Here is a 19,117-nt window from a genome sequence, read left to right as displayed (position 1 = left end):
ATGCTATGACCGTTGATTTCATTTTTAATCCCTATGAGCCATCAGATAACGGGGTCTCCTTCCCAGTTTGTTACGTGAGCAGACCTCACCTCATACAAACTGAATGTTCTACTATAAATGTATTTTGAAACAGATATTCTGTTGCCCACTTATATTTACAGCCAGTGATTAAAGATAGCACCAGCTGTGTCATCTTCTCGTTTCTGTGCACTTTTTTCTGAGGTGTACAGATTTCAGACACAAAACAAGCATGATTTTTGTATTTGTGTTGTTTTTTCCTCGTTGGCTTGATAACGACAGGGACGAGAGCCTCCAAGTCCCCGCAGCAGCACATTTTCAGCTGAATCATGCTAATAGATGTCATGCTAACCTTTAGGTCTGCAGCCCACAGAACTGTCTGAGTGATGACTATACGCTTCACAAATGTCAAAAAGTTATTTCTCCGTGCAGCTGTTGCATCTCTTCTGAGGAAATATTAGATATTCGTGTTAATTACATATGATTTGCTTTAATAGTAAATTGACATGTTCATTTAATAAGTATTATAATATTCACATGAGATTTTTTTCATGGTCTTAAAGTGGCAGCACTTTTTTAATGTTGACAATCAAAAACAAGGAAGTCACTCGCTGCTCTTGATTAGCTTCTTGAATAGCTCCTGCAACTTTAATCAGGATTAATCTATTTATACTTATCTATTTATAATCAATTTATGCATTTAAATTCGCAATGCTTATTCAACATTTAAAAAGCTGACAGTTTTATTTTTAGACGGACTGTCCCTTTAAGAGTTGAAGAAACGTATTAAACCTACTGCAGAGAACATAATCAATTACACTAAACTATCATCTCCGATCTCCCTAATGAAACAGACTTTTGTTTGGTATTGTACTGTATTGACAGATGTCAGTGGTATCAGAAGACACCGACAGAGGCTTGGAGATATAGACGCACTGTCTAGCTCTGGGTCCAGTTGTCATGGCTACCATTATGCTGTCTGGTGTTGAAGTACATTTTGTGTGTGAAATTTGTTCTGTTACCCAGTGTTCAAACACAGTGTGCTCTCTCTCTCTCTCTCTCTCTCTCTCTCTCTCTCTCTCTCTCTCTCTCTCTCTCTCTCTCTCTCCCTCTCTCTCTCTGCTCCCCATTTGTACAGATGGTGTTCTCACTATATGCGTGAACACAGAATGACCTACAGGTGCTATTGTGTCCAGAGAGAAATATTTTTTTTTTTTTGCAAAAGAAAGCCTCCACTTGTATATGCCACCCCTGTAGCACAAGAAATCATTCAGTTAGACATGTGTGTGGGATTTTATATATTTATTTGTTTATTAAGTCATTTAGTCATGTGGAGAGCTGAAGAGGTGGATGGACAGTGAGGGCCAGTTACCATGAAGATGCTTATAGCAGTAGGTTAGGGGGGATTTCTGGATGATGTGGCTCCTTTAGGGGAGTCCTGGACTGGCCGGGTCTATAACATGACAGAAAATGTGCTTGTGACTAGTGTTATATCTTTAACTACCGTTACACCTTGCAATTAGATACTAATAAAAACAAGTATTTAACTCTGTGCCAAGTTCTCATGCTGCACATAAAGGGTTAAATGACTGAAGTCACTGCACTTAAGTTGTCACCTGTGGGAGGTTCTGAGTCACTCAATCATTTACATTTCTCCTCCACGCTCAAGTGCTGTGATGATTCAGGTGCGCTTATTCCCATCAGTCCACCTCTTTCAGCCTGCTTTTCATTCCTGTCTATTTAAAGATGTGAGCTAACTTTATACAAATAAGTAAGACGTGAGGATTCTGTAATGACATTTCGGTTGAATAAACTAATAAATGGGATACAGCCCGGTGCTGGATAGTATGACTCATCTGCATGTTAATAAATAAATAGATATTGTTGGGGGAAAGTACTGTTATAGTTACTCTCTCTTTAAAAATGTTTCTAATGATAAAATATTCAAATAATAGTTTATCAAAAAAATGCAAATGCTGCCATCATTTACCCCGTTGCTATATATATATTTTTTTTTTTACAAATAATTAATATAAATATAAACATCCATGCTCATTCATGGAGCATTGCGTAACATGGATTGACTTCAGTGTAAACATCTAGTTTTGGAAACATCCAGAAACTGTAAAACGGGCAGCTGATGGATTTAAACAGTTCAAAAAGTGCAGAGTAAAATCCAGTGGTGCCTTATATGTTGATTTATATAACAGCCTTCCTCAGCAGAGTCTGTACTATAAGCAGACTGAATGTAAAATTTCCTTTGGGCCGTGCAGTGACCCAAGATCCCAGACATCCGTGGAGAGTTTGTCCCCTGCAGGGTTAATGTAAGGCCTGATCCAGGGTCAGACGGCCGTATCGATCCCACTCAGTGACTGCCTGGGTTCTGTATGAGGGCATCACAAGAGCACATCCTGGAAAATGAAGAGGGGCACAAGCACATTATGTGGCTATCTCTCTTCTCAAAATCAATTCGTGACACACACACACACACGCACACACCCACAATGGTGTCAAATATGTCTAATATCTGTATGTTCACGCGCACAAATGCTTATAAATACTGTATTAGTTTTTCTAACTTGGCCAGATATCTAAAATGCACCACCAAGTCAGCTTGATTTTGGAGGTGGACCGGTTTTTTTGAGTGGAGGGGTTAGGGGCGGGGTTAACGGAATGGAGTAGAATGTCATGCAGCTCTAACCGGCAGACAGCTAAAGGATACTTTGATACGGTAAGCTCTATTTCAACTTTCTATACCTCGGGGAAAAAAACAACAACTGGAACACACATGTGCGTGCGATTGACAGTCTTCATCCTTTGTCGTAAGTTCTCGCTGCGAGATTTTAAAGGCTATAGTTTTTTAACGCATTACTCTCACCGGAATTTGACAACTTGGGATAGTTGACCGAAAAATATTATTTAAAAAAAAAAACGGTGTCGGTTTACAAGTAATGGAAAGGATTAATATCGATACGATGACTTAATATATATCTTAATAGCAGATCGTGTAATCAGAATCAGACTTTTGATTGTCAATGTTAATCTTTACTTTATTAACGTGCGTGTTTCGGAAAACCTCGCTGCCTGCTGCTCAGACAGCTCAGAAGGTTTTGAGACACGGCCGGTATTGATTCCGTATCTGCTCGCGTCTAATTTAAGGATGTTGTTTAATCGGTGTGCACGATCTGCAGAGAGCCTATGCTGGTGCAGACGCATATAATCCGGGGAAAAAAAATGTTTTTATGGGAAGAATACATAAAGAGGTCAGGCTTGTCTAACTGACGTCAGTCAGATATCACTCAGTCACCAGTCGTCCGTTATTTTTTCATTGGTGGTCACCATGACATCATTAAATACCGGAGAGGAATACCGGGAGACCTTAGAGGTTTTGATGTAGAGATGAGGATTTCCTGTCGGATGCGGCAAACCGGCATCATTGCTCTGCAGATATCTTGACTGGTGAGCTTTAGTGAACCTCGTCGTGTTCCTGTCGAGTACATACGGTGTGTTGCGTGTATTTTAAACAGAGCCGCTTTTAGTCAAACGGAGACGGGATACAATAAGCCTAAACGCAAAATCACATTCTTCATTCATCATGTTTGTTTGTGTGTAAATGTAAACCGCTCTGTATGATATGCTGTACGTGAAGTCTTTGTTAGCGTTTCTCCCGCGGTCTGCAGTGCCGCCCAAACGACAGGCTCGGATCAGATGAGGATCTGTAGTTTTATTTCAGATGCATGTCTTTGTCGATGCTGCGCTACGCTGAAATCTTCCCTGCCCACTGTGAGATAACTGTAGAATATCGCGGTGTTTTATTTTTGTCTACTGCCTCTGGTAAGAATATCGTGAGCACTTACTGACTGCAGCAGAAGCTCTAGGCACAAGTAACATTACAAGAGCAGAAGCGCTGCTGTTATATATATCAATCAGCACGGCTGAAACGCCATGGGTAGAGATTTTGAGTTTGGTATTACTAAGCGGATAAATGAATCGATATAAGAAACGTTTACGTTTAAAACACAAATTGTTAAATTAATTAGCATATTTCTGCCCCGGCCGTCAATAAAAATAGTTCCAAAAGGACAGGAGACGGTCGAGTTTAAGCCTCAACGCGGAGAGAAAATACGGAGTGGAGCAGAGGACACGCATGGAGTGGATCGACAATGTTCCTTTGAGTTCAGAGAGTTTCTGAAGCGTTCGGCTGTAGATCCACTTTTGGTTTTACATTTCACATTTTCGAGAAACCCACTCCGAGAAACACAATCCACAATAAAACTGCACATACACACAATCGCTTGCGTATGGAAACCCGTTTGCGCCACTGAATTAAAAAAAACTTATTTTTAACTTTTGTTTTTAAGTTAAAAATTGCGTGTTCTGATAAAAAAGGCTAAATACTTTTTTTTTTCAGTGGTGGAAACGGGCTTCCATACTTGCAGACTCCATTTTTTGTTGTTGACATTAAAAGAAAAATTCTGTATAACCTGAATGCATTTGTATTACTTTATTGTTTACCTTGCTTGTTTTCATTGTTGTTTTGTAGAAAGTTTGGACGTTCTGGAACTCTGGACTCTATCTGTAAATCAAAGCCATGGGGAAGGATTACTATAAGATCCTTGGCATAACGTCAGGCTCTAATGAAGATGAAATCAAAAAGGCCTATAGAAGGATGGCCCTAAAGTTCCATCCAGACAAAAACAAGGATCCCAATGCTGAAGAGAAGTTTAAAGAGATAGCAGAGGCTTATGAGGTTCTGAGTGACCCAAAGAAGAGAGTCATCTATGATCAATACGGCGAGGACGGTAAGTATGGTTGAGTCCATGCACAGATGAACCACTGCCAAGCATGTTAGAGCCTTATCAGATTGTACGACTCATTCATGGGCCATTAGTTTTCTGGGAAACGATAATTTGACAATCAGTACGCAGCCACTTCTCTGTTCATTTATGGATTTGGACACACTAAACTTTGGACACACTAACAAAAAAGACTTAAGCCTAGTCCTAGACTAAAATGTAAATCGGAGCCGTTTCAACTGAAAGAAATTTGCACTGACTGATCTTAAGCCCTTGTTTTTTCTTAGGTTTTTTTCTAAGGTATGTTTATAAAAATTACTTAAATGACCTAACTGAACTATGGCCTAATCCTGGTTTAGGCTAAACCCTGTCTGTAAATCCGGGCCTATAACTTTTTACACTTTCCTTAAACCTGGATTGTTTTCATTGTAAACTGCTTTTAAACCTGGGTAGAAGAACATTCACACAAGTAATTTGACCATTTCACACATATAAATCTTGGTTTTAGGAATATAGTGTGAAATGTCGGATCATGAATAGAGTTGAGATATGAAACACGATAACCTGGGAGTCAATTTACCAAGGGTTTAAAATGTGGCTTAATTTTTTACAAGTGTGAACAGTCTGATTAAGTGACTCCAGCAGTGTAATGTTAGTGTTGTTGTATTTACGTTTACAGTCTAAAATATTGCACAATACATGTTAATAACAATTAATCAACAGACTTAATCAACCTAGGCACAGCTCTGTTTATACCAGATAGGACAACCCTTAAAAAAAATCTTTGTCATGTGTCACGTGGCTAGACCACTGTTCTTTATACACTGTCAAAGCAGCTTTACCACCTCTGCTTTTTCCCGACAATCAAAATAACTCCCTCACACTGCAGGGTGATGCAGAAAAGTTCTCTGACAAATGTAAGGACTATAAACATGGCAATTTTCCAAAATAAGAAAAAAGTAGGATTTCAAATGTTCCCACTTATGCCAACTCTAGGCTAGATGCCAAACTAAGCATCTTTACACTGAGTACACCTGCCAATTCCGCCTTTACTAATGTTACTCGTGAATTTCGCAAGGAATCCCTTTATGTTTTTAGAGTCTTTGCATCCGTTTGTTCTGTGTTCCATTTTTCTTAAAAAAAGAGCCATTGGGTACAGTTAAAAGGCTGTGGCTACAGCAAGCTAATGTAGCTCTATGAACAGATTTACGCTTATGTATTATGTTTTTAATTATGTATTGTAAGAAATAGACTTATGAATCTGTTATTCCCAAATGAGCCACTTTAATAACCATCCCCTCATTAGTTGTTTTAGCCTGAGGAGTTCATTGAAGTTGCAAAGAATAGGGTGGAAGCATGTTTTATAAGGTGTCCGCATTAAGTAGGCAGACTGAACAGCTGAAGATGTGAAGTTGGAAGATGAGTCAGCTTGTGTCCTTATCATTAGAAGGAGTGCATTTGTTGCAAGCCATCAATCACCCACCATAACGCATGGGTGTTAATGGTTTTTAAACAGAACTGAAAAGCGCAAGATAAATGATTGTTTGATCCTAATTGACCTGCTCTTTCTGTACTTCTATTTTTGTGAATAAGATAGTTTTGCAGTGAACCTCAAAACACAGTTCAGACACCAGAGCTTAAAGAGCACTTACACGCTGCTGTAGTCTACCACTCAGTATAATCACTTGTCCAGGATTTATACTGCATGTTCTTGCCAAAGTATTTTTTTTTTTCAGAACCAGGCCACCGAGAGAAACCAGCTAAAAGACATTAATAGAAATGAAGTAGCCTGCTTGTTTAAAACCTTATTTCTGTTCTTTGTCCAGCAATCTGAATTTGTAACCAAACTGAGCGGGGGTGGAGAAGAGAAACAGAGAAAGACTTGGCAGGTCTTCTGTTAAGCTTTACACCTCAAAATGGTGATGTGTGAGCAGTTGCAGACTAAATCAAATGCTATTCCATGCTACGTCATGTTACAGGCTAGCACTTGATAATTATCCAGCAGGAGTTTAGAATTTACATCTCAGCTGCCAGTTTGCAGGGCTGTTATAATATTTCAGAAGTTGCAGACAGTTCAGTGTTTCAGTGTCTTTCTGTTTTCACTAAACAAATAGAAATAGCTGTCATTAAACTTTTTGGCTGTGGTAGTGGTAATACAATGAAATAGACCATTCTTTTTGTAGTGTAGAGGGTTTGAGGCAAAAAATCATCTTGAAGTTGTCGGGTATGTTTACACATGTGAGGAATTTGTTTTAGTGACAGAAGCGCCACAGTGCAATAGAATGACAGCGACAGGACAGGACACAGATAGTAAAAAGAATAATATACAAAATAGACAATGTACAAAATAGCAAAATCAAAACATATAATGTAGACAAGTATGTATGGTCTAGGTTAAAAGGTCCAGCTAGGATGTGCCAATGCGCATACTTATTTTAAGAAAAAAATGTCAATATATATTAAAGAATATACACATATAAAGCCTTGAAATCCTAAATCCTAATTTTGGATGCAGTAAGCCATAATAGTTAGAAGTCATTCTATTTTAGTTACCATTTTCATAGAAAGTGGCTTAGGTTTTTATCAGTGTCAAGCAGAATTGACTTTTCAAGGCAACCGCATTCCTAAATCCACTTTTCTCGCACAGCTGAGGCAGACTTACTAAGTCCGTGATGCCCTTAATATGGTTCCATCAATCCTTGGTGTACTTATGAGATGACATAAAGTTAAACTTTCTTAAAGACTTGGATATCATTACTGGAAGCTAGAGTGTTTGCTAACCTGAAACTGTCACAGAAGATGCTAGCCTGTGGAATTAAGCTGAACTTAAAAGAATTTTGTAAATACAGAAAGCCCTCATGCATTGTTCCTCCTATGTATTTCCGTCTAGGTTTGAAAACAGGTGGCACAGGCTCATCTAGTGGACAGGGGACTACATATCACTACACCTTTCATGGGGATCCACATGCCACCTTTGCTTCTTTCTTTGGAGGCTCCAACCCCTTCGATATATTCTTTGGTTCTGGACGCCAACGGGGAACCACCAATGGCACTAATGACCATAGTGGTGATCATGACATGGACATTGACATGGATGGAGATGATGATCCTTTCAGCTCCTTTAGCCACTTTGGCTTCAATGGTATCAATGGTTTTCATCACGGTGGAGGTCGAAGACATCGTAATGAGCCCCTTCATGGTGGCCGGAGGAAAGTACAGGACCCTCCAGTGGTACATGAGCTTAAAGTGTCTCTAGAAGAGATCTTCCATGGATGTACCAAGCGGATGCGAATCACTCGCCGAAGACTGAACCCAGATGGAAGGACAATGAGGACAGAGGACAAGATCCTTAACATTGTCATCAAGAGAGGCTGGAAGGAAGGGACCAAGATCACCTTTCCCAAAGAAGGTGATGAGACGCCTGAGAACATTCCTGCTGATATTGCATTTGTGCTCAAAGACAAAGGGCACCCTCTCTTCAAAAGAGATGGATCCAACATCATTTACACAGCCAAGATTGGTCTTAAGGAGGTATGTTTTCTTCATTGTTTAGTTTTTTTAGGTTTCCACCATGTATTTTCACCCATACCACTGGGCAAACTTTCTTGACACCCCCTGACTGTCCATCAAAGCAGACCGGGTTGTTTTATCAGTTGGCTTCTGTAGCCCAAGAATAGATGGACCTAGACTTAGATTAGACAGGTTTACTGCAGTCTTAACACCAAACCACCCTTTGGCCTTTGTGCCCTCATTAACATGGACTTACAGAGTGAATTAATGGGCCTCATTTGGTATCAACCTCACCGAGTCCAAAATAAGGGCTGACCTTGTTAACCTGCACAGCTGCTAAATTTGGCTGCATTATTCTCCCCATGCACACCATTGTTGGTTTTATTGCCCCACATTATCAATCTACAATTTCATTATGAAACTTATTATTGCATAACATTATAATGTGTGTATATATGGGCAAATATACCGGAACATGCCCAGTGTTAATCTACCTAGCTATAGGACTTGATAGGACACATCATGCCTGGTGACTGTAGAGTCCCTCCATGGCTAAGCGTCATTGCTGATTTACTCTCTCCCACTTCAGTGTGAGAGCACAGGAATGTCATGGTGCAGTGTCATACGCCAAAGCAGAGTCCTAGCTTTGAAAAAGTGAGTTGAACTCGCCTGGTAGAGTTGAACTATGCAGATAGAATTGTCATGTGACAGAACCAAGAGGGTTTTTTTTTTCTTTCAGGTTGCACACGGAATGTTCATTTCCTTAAAATTAGTAAACTTACTAATAATATAATGTGCTTGATTGTACACAATAAATATAATAATATAAATCAGTCATAACTGTAGTCAAAAAGTTAGATTTTAGTACAATTGTGAATAGTATTTCTGTTGTATTACAGCAGTTTTTTTATAGGTATAGGTGTTTATATCAGCTCTTAGTGTCACTGCTGCAGTGCTGGCCTGGAGGGATTCAGTAAAGCGCAGAAAATTCTGCACGAAGTCATCAAACACTGAAACATGATGCATTTTTAAATGAAACCAATAATTTCAGTATATAATTGATGTCGTCTAGATGTAATGGGATTTTCACGGGCTGACCTACTCATGATAATAACTACAGCCTACAGTAACCGCCTATATTTCTGTTTGTCTAGTGACCTAGAAAACCACTGTCAGTTAATACTTTATAGTGACACATCAGCAGAAATAGCCTTAATGTCAGTCTAGAGTGAGTGACCATGATGTGTTTCAGAGCACCACTGTGATTAACAGTGAAAACATATTCTCGTCTTTCTGTTCATTTTACTTTTGGCAACTTTTACCTCAGCCAGAGCAAGCAGTTGTCATCTGTTTTAAACAATGTGTTCGTAAGATTTCCTGCTCTCCAGCAAAAACAGCCTTTTAGTTACTTTTTAATATGTCAGACATGTATTTAAATATCTGAAAACGTCTGCTAATCGTTTCTGAGGTGTTTTCAGATCAGTGATTTACTTTTAAAGGTCTCGCTCATGAGATGCCCAAAATGAAATCTGATAAGTAGCAGTGAACATCACAAACTGTTTTGCCATCTGGTACCGTCTCCTGCATACTTGCCCCACAAATTTTCACTTGTCTGTTTATCATAGACGCATTCAGAGGACAGATTTAGCATGGATCTAGACTGTTCTCAGCGGCACATTGTCTACATTTCAATATCACTATTCATTTAGAGATGCTCTTAGTGAAACCCCAAGGCATTGCTTTAATTAGAGCCTGGAGTTACTTTAATTGCCTGCTGGTAATGACCATGGGTTTGTACAAGAGCGAGACAGCTATAAGGTCCCTGCCTGCTGGTAATTTCCATACCCATTCACCTAGTAATTACTCATCAGCAGTACTAAAGGGCCCTAGCAGTGGTGCTGAGGAAACACGGGGCCACATGATGCTATCTCTATGATGATGCTGGATTATTCAAAACAGCTCTGAATGCGATCTTGCATCAGAAAATTGTTAATTTGAGCACAGTGTTTTAAAGGTGCATTCGGCACTTCTTTAGTTAACATTAGCCATTAGCATCACAGCATCTATCAGTGTGGATCAGAATGATCATCTCTGAGTTTCTTGTAAATTACACTGAGTTTAGGCATCACTTCTCAGGAATTTAATTGTAATCAAATCTTTACACCTTGTTTATGAGCATTATTTTGTTTTCTTTGGTCGTGCAGTTACTAATTCCCCTGTTGTCTCTGCTGGCAAAACATGATAATAACATGTAAATAATAAGCTGGTAAAACACAATAAGTTCCTTTGTGTTCAAATAACTCTAAAACACCATTTATTACTTAATGTACTCAATGCAGCATTTTAAGCACCAAACTACTGAATACAGCTTTAATATGTGTGAACATGTAACATAAACTGTGCTGAGCAGACGCTGTGAAAATATGGTTGTCAGTCCTATATAATTCTAATGCAACTCAGTTTTTTACATATTATAAAAGAGTGACAGCAAAATAGTCGACTATCTACTTGTCTGTGTCGCCACTGAAACACTTATTGCATGATCTGCTTGCTTAGCGGAACCAGAATTGATTTAATATTCACTCCGCTTTAACAAGTCTTAGTTTCATTCTGCAGCAGTTCTGACATGAAGTTGGGTTGTTTAATTCTTGTTGCTGTTTGGGAAACATCATCGTAAGCCAGAGTTGAGGAGATGCCTGGCAGCTTGTCATGGTCAACTGTTTTGTGAGAGTATCAGCTACTCCCTTCTTTCCATGAATCCCACGGCTCCCATCCCCCAGCCCACACTGCTGCTGTCTGTAGGAAGGAGCTGATGTCATTGCGAACACATTTTCTCATCCCTTGAGGCAGCTGCTAAGCAGAGTTGTCTGGCAATATTTGCGCTTGGTATTCACAGAAAGTTCATGAAAAGCTTTTCCAGCATAAGCTCACATGCAATAACTGCAGGCTCTTCACTTCACACAGCTAAGCTTTAATCTTTAAGTCTTGAATTTAGCCATTTCATGCTTAATGTCCTGATACTTAAGGAAATAGTTTACACAAAAATGAAAATCGTCATATTTTACTCCTCCTGGATTTCCCCTTTTTCTGTTTTCTGTTTCTATAAATGAAGATATTTTGAAGAATGTAAGTAACCAAACTGGTCTGTGTGTTCAGATGGTTCAGATATGGTTCAGGGGTTTTCATATGTACACATGATATTCATGTCAACTCCTCATTCTGGACAATTTTACCTCTAAACCATTGCTGACTGAGAAGAACAAACAAATTTAGAAAAAAACTAAACTGCAGTACAATTCTCTAGGCCAATAATTATCAAAGAATTTAGAAAGGTTCCCTTTGGGCATCTATAATGGGGCTGTTTAGAAAAAGGGCCTGTCCAGATATACCCAAAATTCTATAAAGACTAAAGGAAAACTCAAAACTTACACACAACAGGTGATTCTAAACTTGTGAACCTTTAAGGGGATCGGACCACAGTTGATGCCAATTGCCAAAAACATTTTTTTAAATCATTGATTTACATCGGTATAGCCTTTTCTAAATAATACGTAATGTCTCTTTCCTTAAATGCCTTAAGCACTTGAACCTGGCGATTGCTGCTTACTTTTCTATAATAGAAAGTGTGACAAATCTGTTAAACTTATCGTTATATGAACCAGTGAAGTCATATATTCTATTTTTGCTGTTAACTCTCAGAAAGTCAGAGTATGCCACCGATGTCTAAAACTAATATCACAATTTCTTTATCCAGAGTGACTTCAGCTTCCATGTGATTTGTCTTTATTCATTTAGCAGATGGTTGTAAGCTACAAATGAGGACATTGCTATGGCGTTATTATGGTTTGCCTATTTTGAAAATGTGAAAGTGTTACATCTGTTGAAGTAATATCATTTCAGTTCCATGTTAACTTCTTTATTGAGTTTTGCAATTTATTTCCTCAGCTGATTTTTCGGTTGCTTCATTAGCCCAGTGAAATGAGAGCAGTGGCCAAAATTAGCTTTCTGTGCACTCAGCTACCCCCTCTGTAGCATAACACACACACACACACACACACTTGGATATCCCCACATACTTGCCTACATTTACACAATCCAAGTCCGAACTTCACAGCTCTTTCTTTCTTAAACGTTAATTGAAAAATATAATGACTATAATTGTTCAAATATGTTTATGACTGCTGAACTGTATATTTTAACAGTTTTCAATGAAGATAATAATAAAAAAGCATATTTTGGTGCACCAAATCAACATATTAGAAATAATTTTTTAAAATTGTAATAATATTTTGATATTGATTCTTTTTTCCTTTTTTTTCCATCAAATTATCAAATAATAATCCTTTTCATTGGAGTTTTACCGTACTCGATTTCTTTATGTTAATATTTATCGCATTACTGTGATGTTTGTTACCATGTTGATGTTTTGTATCAATGTGTATGACATTGTGCACTTTCTATATTGTAGTAGTTGTGGAAAAGCTATGATGAATTTGATTGTATCCATGTTTTAATGTTCCCGGCCCCAGATAAGCGGCAGAAGATGGATGGATGGATGATGTGGATTTTTCTTTACATCAGTGTTTTAAACCAGGTTTTAGTGAGCGACAAGAGAAAGTGGAAATGTTAAACTTAACATTTTACTTCTGTAAAACTTAAAATATTGCTATGTATTTTCTGTATAGGATTGTACTATATATACGCACATATACATACTATTTTATTTGAATATATATGTACATGTGCTCCCAGTGCCTGTAACATCATAGAGGCATCTTACACTAGGTCTCTATGTCGCCATGCAGAGTTTGTGCTTAAGTGTTGAAATACCATCAACGGCTCTCGCACTGACTTCACTTTGCTTTTTTTGATAGGCGTTGTGTGGCTGTACAGTGAACATTCCCACCATTGACAACCGAGCGATCACATTGCCCTGCAGCGATATCATCAAACCAGGCACAATCAAGAGACTGCGTGGAGAAGGCCTACCTTTCCCAAAAAATCCGTCTCAGCGTGGGGATTTGATAGTGGAGTTCCAGGTGCGCTTCCCAGACAGAATACCACCTCAGTCCAGAGAGATCATCAAACAGCACCTACCACAGTCTTAGAGGAAGTTCAGTGGATTCCCTGTAAAACACACCGTTTTCCCCAAACAAACAGATACTGAATTCGAAGAGGGACAAATATGTCGTAAGGACCAGAGGCTCATTTGATATTTTGTTACAGTTTTACCTAATTTATTATCACTTTCTCTGAACATTTGGAAAGCTGATTTTTTTGGGATGTTGAAGTAGTTTGTGTTCATGCCGAGGCTCATGACTTTCAACTAGGATATTATTTTAAGAATTATTTTTATTTTATTATTATTTTCCCTTAACGGTTTTTATCCTCTTCTATCAACATGTCGAAGGCAAACATTTACAAGAAAGGCAGAAAGACTGATTTGTTGGATGGTAGGTTAATATATTTGGTGTAATGACGGACACGAGGATCATCCAACAACAGCTGGCTATTTATTCTGGATTTGAATCTGTTATTTTGTAGCAGATTAAATTCCTTTCCCTTGTAATAATCTCATTTTAAATGAAGTGATAAGACAACTTGCCAGTGTTGGAGACTTTTGGATTTTTAGGATTTTTGAGCACCAGCAGAGCCATTTGGTAACTATTTGATATATTTCAACTCCCTCACGTATCTCAGCAGTCTACAGGTATCTATGGTGGTGTGATTGCAGGATTTTTGAGGTCACAGAAATTTTGAGTGCCTTAATGTGGCTCAAACCAGCTATTTTAGTTTCATAAGTGAAGAGCTTAGGCTATTGTTGAAAAATACTGTAATTACAGTAATTTGCCATTTCAGTACCCAAAAGCAATGTATGGCAGTAACCATCATTTTAGGGATAGTTTACCCAAAAAGGATAAATTGGAAGGAATAATGCAGTAATCTTCATGGTGCTCTTAAAGGGATAGTTGATCAAAAAATGAAAATTCGGTCATTATTTACTCACCCTCGTTCCAAACACGTAAGACATTCATTCATCTCAGGAACACAAATTAAGATATTTTCTTTAAATACAAGAGCTTTCTAACCCTGCATAGAATGAAAGGGTGCTCCCACGATCTAGGCTCAGAAATGTAGTATGAAGATATAAAATTAAAATGGCTCATGTGACATCAGTGGTTCAACCGTAATTTTTATGAAGCTACAAGAACACATTTTGTATGCAAAGAAAGCAAAATGAACTCCTTGCTATATTTCTGAGCCTTAATCACGTAAGGACCCTTGCTATCTATGGAGGGTCAGAAAGCTCCCGGACTTCATTAAAACTATTTTAATTTGTGCTCTAAAGATGAACGCAGGTCTTAAGAATCAAAAGAGGGTGAGTAATTAATGACAGAATTTAGATTTTTTTGATTTTGATTATTCTATCCCGTTAATATATAATGTCATAATGTTTGTGTGGTACACATGAGGAGTTAACTAGCAGAATATCTAGGCTGTTTTTCCAAACAATGGAAAGTAGACAATGACTTTGAAGCTAAAAAAAGATTAAAAATACTATATTATAAAGTGGAGGATAGTCTTCCCTTTCTCTCTCTCTCTCTCTCGCGCTCTCTCTCGCTCGCTCACACACACACACACTTTTAATTTAATAAGGTGCAAAGGGAAAAGAAACTATAAAAACATCACCATAGGCAGTATCTTATGTAGCCAAGTTATATCCTAGGTTACATATTTGACACATCACATGGATCATATACAAAGCAAAAAACTTTGACCTAGAATATCTAGTATAAAAATGGTCAGACTTGGTCTGACAAATAGTCCTTGCTGAGAGTTTTTTGTTATTAACATTATGTTATTAACTGAGAGCAGGAAAATTTCAGTGAATAACAAATTCTTTGAATAATGAATTCTGGTCTGTTCCAGTGTCAGGTTGTTCTGTGAAAGTTTGCCAGCTGATCACAAATCACTTTCATTGTATGAAAATGAACAGCCTCAATAACACATTTTGTATATCATTTAAAATATCATTTAAGCAACATAATTTTAAATAAATGATTGGGGAGGGATAGCTATTGAAAAATGCTCATTTACTTCACTATAAACACCATCCCACACGTTAAAAGAAACCCAAACACTGAAGTTGAAAAGACCATATTTAATCCGATATGAAAAAGTAAATATAAAAATTAAAGGGAGAACTGTGATGTTAAGTGTTTTCTTTTATGAAAGGCAGTCCTTTATTGTTCAGTAAGCACAGCTATAGCTTTTTTATGAAGTTATGAGGGAACTGTTTTTTTGAACCGCTTTTTACTACAACCGTTTCAGTATACTGTATTTCACACTTTTAAATGTGTGCAATGTGAAATCATTTGCAATAGTTCTCTGTATTTTAGTTTAGATTTATATAAAGTGCAAAGCCTCCCTTTCAGTTGATTTGTGATGTACCATCTTTCTATAGTAACAGCAGCCTTTGAGAAACCGTATTTTCTATATAAACAACAATTTTCATATTTCCAAGGATCCTTGCAGGATTTCTCTTACACAGTCATAACTGTTATTTAATACTTGCTGTATTTGGTGATGAAATGAAAGTATGGAGGAACATAACCTTTTTAATGTCATGTTGTTTTATTATGTGCTGGTGTATGATTGGATTGTTGTACCATTGTACTCAACAGACTTTTGGACATCCAGCCACTTCTGTTTTGAATTTGAATGTCAACTTTAAAATGTCTCATGTTTATTACTTCTGTCCTCATGTATGAGACAGTATTAAATGCAGCTCCCTGCACCCAATGGGAGGATAAATCAATGCAGAATGCGAGCGCTGTGTTCGTTTCCTGGGATTCAGAGAGAATCTGGCCTTGAAGAGTGTGTGTGAAATACTATTGGACTCTTGTCTTTTACAGTACACTTACAGTATACATTTTTGGTGCTTTATGAATAATTTATGAGAACATGAAATAAACCAAAAGTCTTGACTGAAAAGAAAATAAGGATCACTTTGTTTCAGACCGAATGAAATGTACAGTAGATGTTAGACTGGCAGCTGTCCAACTGAGGTCGCTGGACACACGACCAAAAGTCAGCGTAACCAAGGTTACCAAAATTGAAATCAGAATATCGACTCCACGTGATTCCAAAGGTCTGTACTGGAGTTTTAAATTATATTTAAATATAAGTAAATTAATACTCTTTGAGGAAAAACATTTGCTTTTATCTATTTAAAATATATTATGTAAAGTCTACGTGACATGAATGGAGACTGCTTTCATTATGCGGATGAGTCTGACAAATGGCTCATACCACATCACTTGACTCAGATATATCCTCATCCCGCCTCCGAAATTAACTGGTGAATCAGACCATTCTCAGTAACCAGGAGCATTTGACTCTGTCACCTTCCCTTAAGTCGTACGTAAAGCATTATTTCACAAGTTGAATTAATTCAGTCATTTCTTTATGAAGTATGGCCTGTTGATGGATGTACTTCTAATAAAGTATAAAATCTCTTAGAGATCATAAAAAAATTACAAAAACTTTCACGGTTCATGGATCTGATTATCTGCGTGTCAGACATGGTGGCTTTATTAACTGCTCTGCATTCCTCTAATGTATCTGCCACCGACTGTATGATCTGAGAAATTAGCACTGACGTTCCACTCGGTCCTTTCTGGAGTTCATACTGTGCACATAAATGAGCTGACCGGAGATTGACCCTAGGACGTTTTGGATTATATAGGCCTGTATATGATACGCCAACCTCTAGAAGCATTTTAAAATCAGTTACAAGACTGTGTACTCGACAGCTTTAACAAGGGAAGGAACAAAAAGCACTGTAAATATTAAGCATGATAATTTAAATAGATTTAAATTGAGATAATGAAAGGTATCACAAACAGCATTTGTTTTTTATTTTGTACTGCTCTCTGAGGTCCTCTAGCATTGTCAATATATTTACACCCAAACGCAATGATATAGAATTTTCTCTCCTGTTTTAACGGCCTCATCAGTGCAGTTTGATTGAGTAGCTGTAGATTCAGAAGTAAACACCCACTGCTGTGATTGGATAACAGTTGTGTGTGTTTGACAGCATACGTCCTACACAGATGGACATTTAGGATGAAAATGCATACGCAGTACAGTCTGCTATAACAGACAAAGCAATACTCAATGATCACATAGTAAAAACAGGTACTCACACGTGTCTGGTGGGACATTGGATCCGATATATTCAGCGCATCATCGTATATTAGTTTCAGTCTTTCTGAAAATTTTGAATTGTGCCTAATTGTTTGTAAATAAACAGACAGTAAAAATGAAGTGTAAGGACCAAGTACTTTCTGATTTTATTGAACATAAACTTCTTCCAATAAAGGTTAACCTTTGGTTTCTGCGCAGACCTGTGATTGGCTGCTCTTGTCATTTACCAGCAGGCAGTAATGTAGAAGCGGACAGTGTTTAGCTACACATCATGAAGTGGCACATTTCACATGCTGTCGTTTAAAAAGACTGGCTTCAATATAAGCTGTTTTCAGACTAACAAGAAGGTTTTTATAGCGCAGTGACCTCTTACCTATCAAAGGTAGAATTTTTTATTTCCCAATTCACAACCCCTTTAAAATCTGTCTGCCGAAGTCTTTCTCTGGCACATAAACATAAGAAAGCATTAGTCCCCTTATTTTCATCTTTACAAGTTTAAACTGAATGGTTTGACATTGTCGAAAATTCTCGGCTTTCAGAGTTGAGCAAGTCTAACTAGACATTCAGGACAAAACAGGGCCTCCAATATTCAGATTAGTGTCACAAATATTTAGAAAATCTGGGTCTGTAATGCCTCTTGAAGTGCGTACGAAAAAAACAACTTTTTAAAACACCCTTCAGGCATTTCCTTACCTAAATAATGCATTTATTTTTGTTTGTGCTTCCAGAAGTGTTTCCGCCTCACTAATACTCTAGCCTGATGTCACCCAAGAGATTTATGGCTCTCACTGTTTAATACCAGAATACATATTCATGAGGAAAAAAAAGGAAATTAACCAAAAACTGAGTGCTGAGGCAGTCCGCTGGTATTTTGTCAGTGGAACTGAAAACTAGGACATCTTATAAACATAAACACTCTATGCAGAGTCATTAGTTTAAAGTTTCAATCTAGTACAACACTGGCAGATCAGATCATTTAAATATAAATCTATTACATGCCAAGCTACTGCAGATTTGCATATCAATAAGAAAAAATCAGTAACAATAGCAGTTTATGATTTATTTCTCTCTAATTAAAATTTTCCTTCTATTCCCAAATACCCAAAGAGGTTCTACAACAAACAAACGTACTCACATGCTATTTATTACAAGCAGTCTAAGAGTACCCTCACTTTAAAATGAGCCGTTGGTGCTAATAGACTGCCAGTGACTGCACAATTAAGAATGTTATTCAGGGGGTTGCAGGGTTTTTCCCCCGCATTGAGATGACTAAGTCATTTAGTCTGACCACATAAGGGAAGTGGAGTGGACCTTGAGTCAAGCGTGCTGCCGAGTCACAACACTTGGAGCAGTCGTGAGACGGACAGTAATCATTGGCTGGCTCTATATTTGTCCATCAGGAGGTCCTTAACAGCTGAGAGCGCTAAACCTGAGCATGTGAGAATGTGACTGACTCTAAACTGTTTTGATATGCAGCTCCATTGTGAACATACCCAGAATAAACAGATGCCATTTCCCGAACCCAAGCCATTTCATTAACTCCATTCCGCCCAAAGCCACACTGACAAGCGATCAATACTGTT

The 19,117-nt window shown here is 37.9% G+C and overlaps 1 protein-coding gene across 3 annotated transcripts; it reads left to right on the top strand.

The window, feature by feature from the left end:
- The first annotated feature begins 2,659 nt into the window (after positions 1-2,659).
- On the top strand, positions 2,660-16,150 carry dnajb5 (DnaJ heat shock protein family (Hsp40) member B5). 3 transcript variants are annotated; one of them, XM_043240356.1, is made up of 4 exons: positions 2,660-2,749; positions 4,562-4,820; positions 7,705-8,345; positions 13,199-16,150. In XM_043240356.1, the coding sequence occupies exons 2-4, from the start codon at positions 4,610-4,612 to the stop codon at positions 13,430-13,432; spliced, it is 1,086 nt and encodes a 361-aa protein (XP_043096291.1). In that variant the 5' UTR covers positions 2,660-2,749; positions 4,562-4,609; the 3' UTR covers positions 13,433-16,150. The 3 variants fall into 3 exon arrangements, with proteins under 3 accessions (XP_043096291.1, XP_043096290.1, XP_043096289.1); XM_043240355.1 differs by having other exon boundaries at positions 2,736-2,840; XM_043240354.1 differs by lacking the exon at positions 2,660-2,749 and adding an exon at positions 3,306-3,477.
- The last annotated feature ends 2,967 nt before the right edge of the window (positions 16,151-19,117 follow it).

The sequence above is a fragment of the Puntigrus tetrazona genome, chromosome 5 (genome assembly GCF_018831695.1).
Source record: "Puntigrus tetrazona isolate hp1 chromosome 5, ASM1883169v1, whole genome shotgun sequence".
NCBI classification, from domain to species: domain Eukaryota; kingdom Metazoa; phylum Chordata; class Actinopteri; order Cypriniformes; family Cyprinidae; genus Puntigrus; species Puntigrus tetrazona.
The sequence above is the reverse complement of the archived record's forward strand: the minus strand, read 5'-3'. Positions and strand labels throughout refer to the sequence as shown.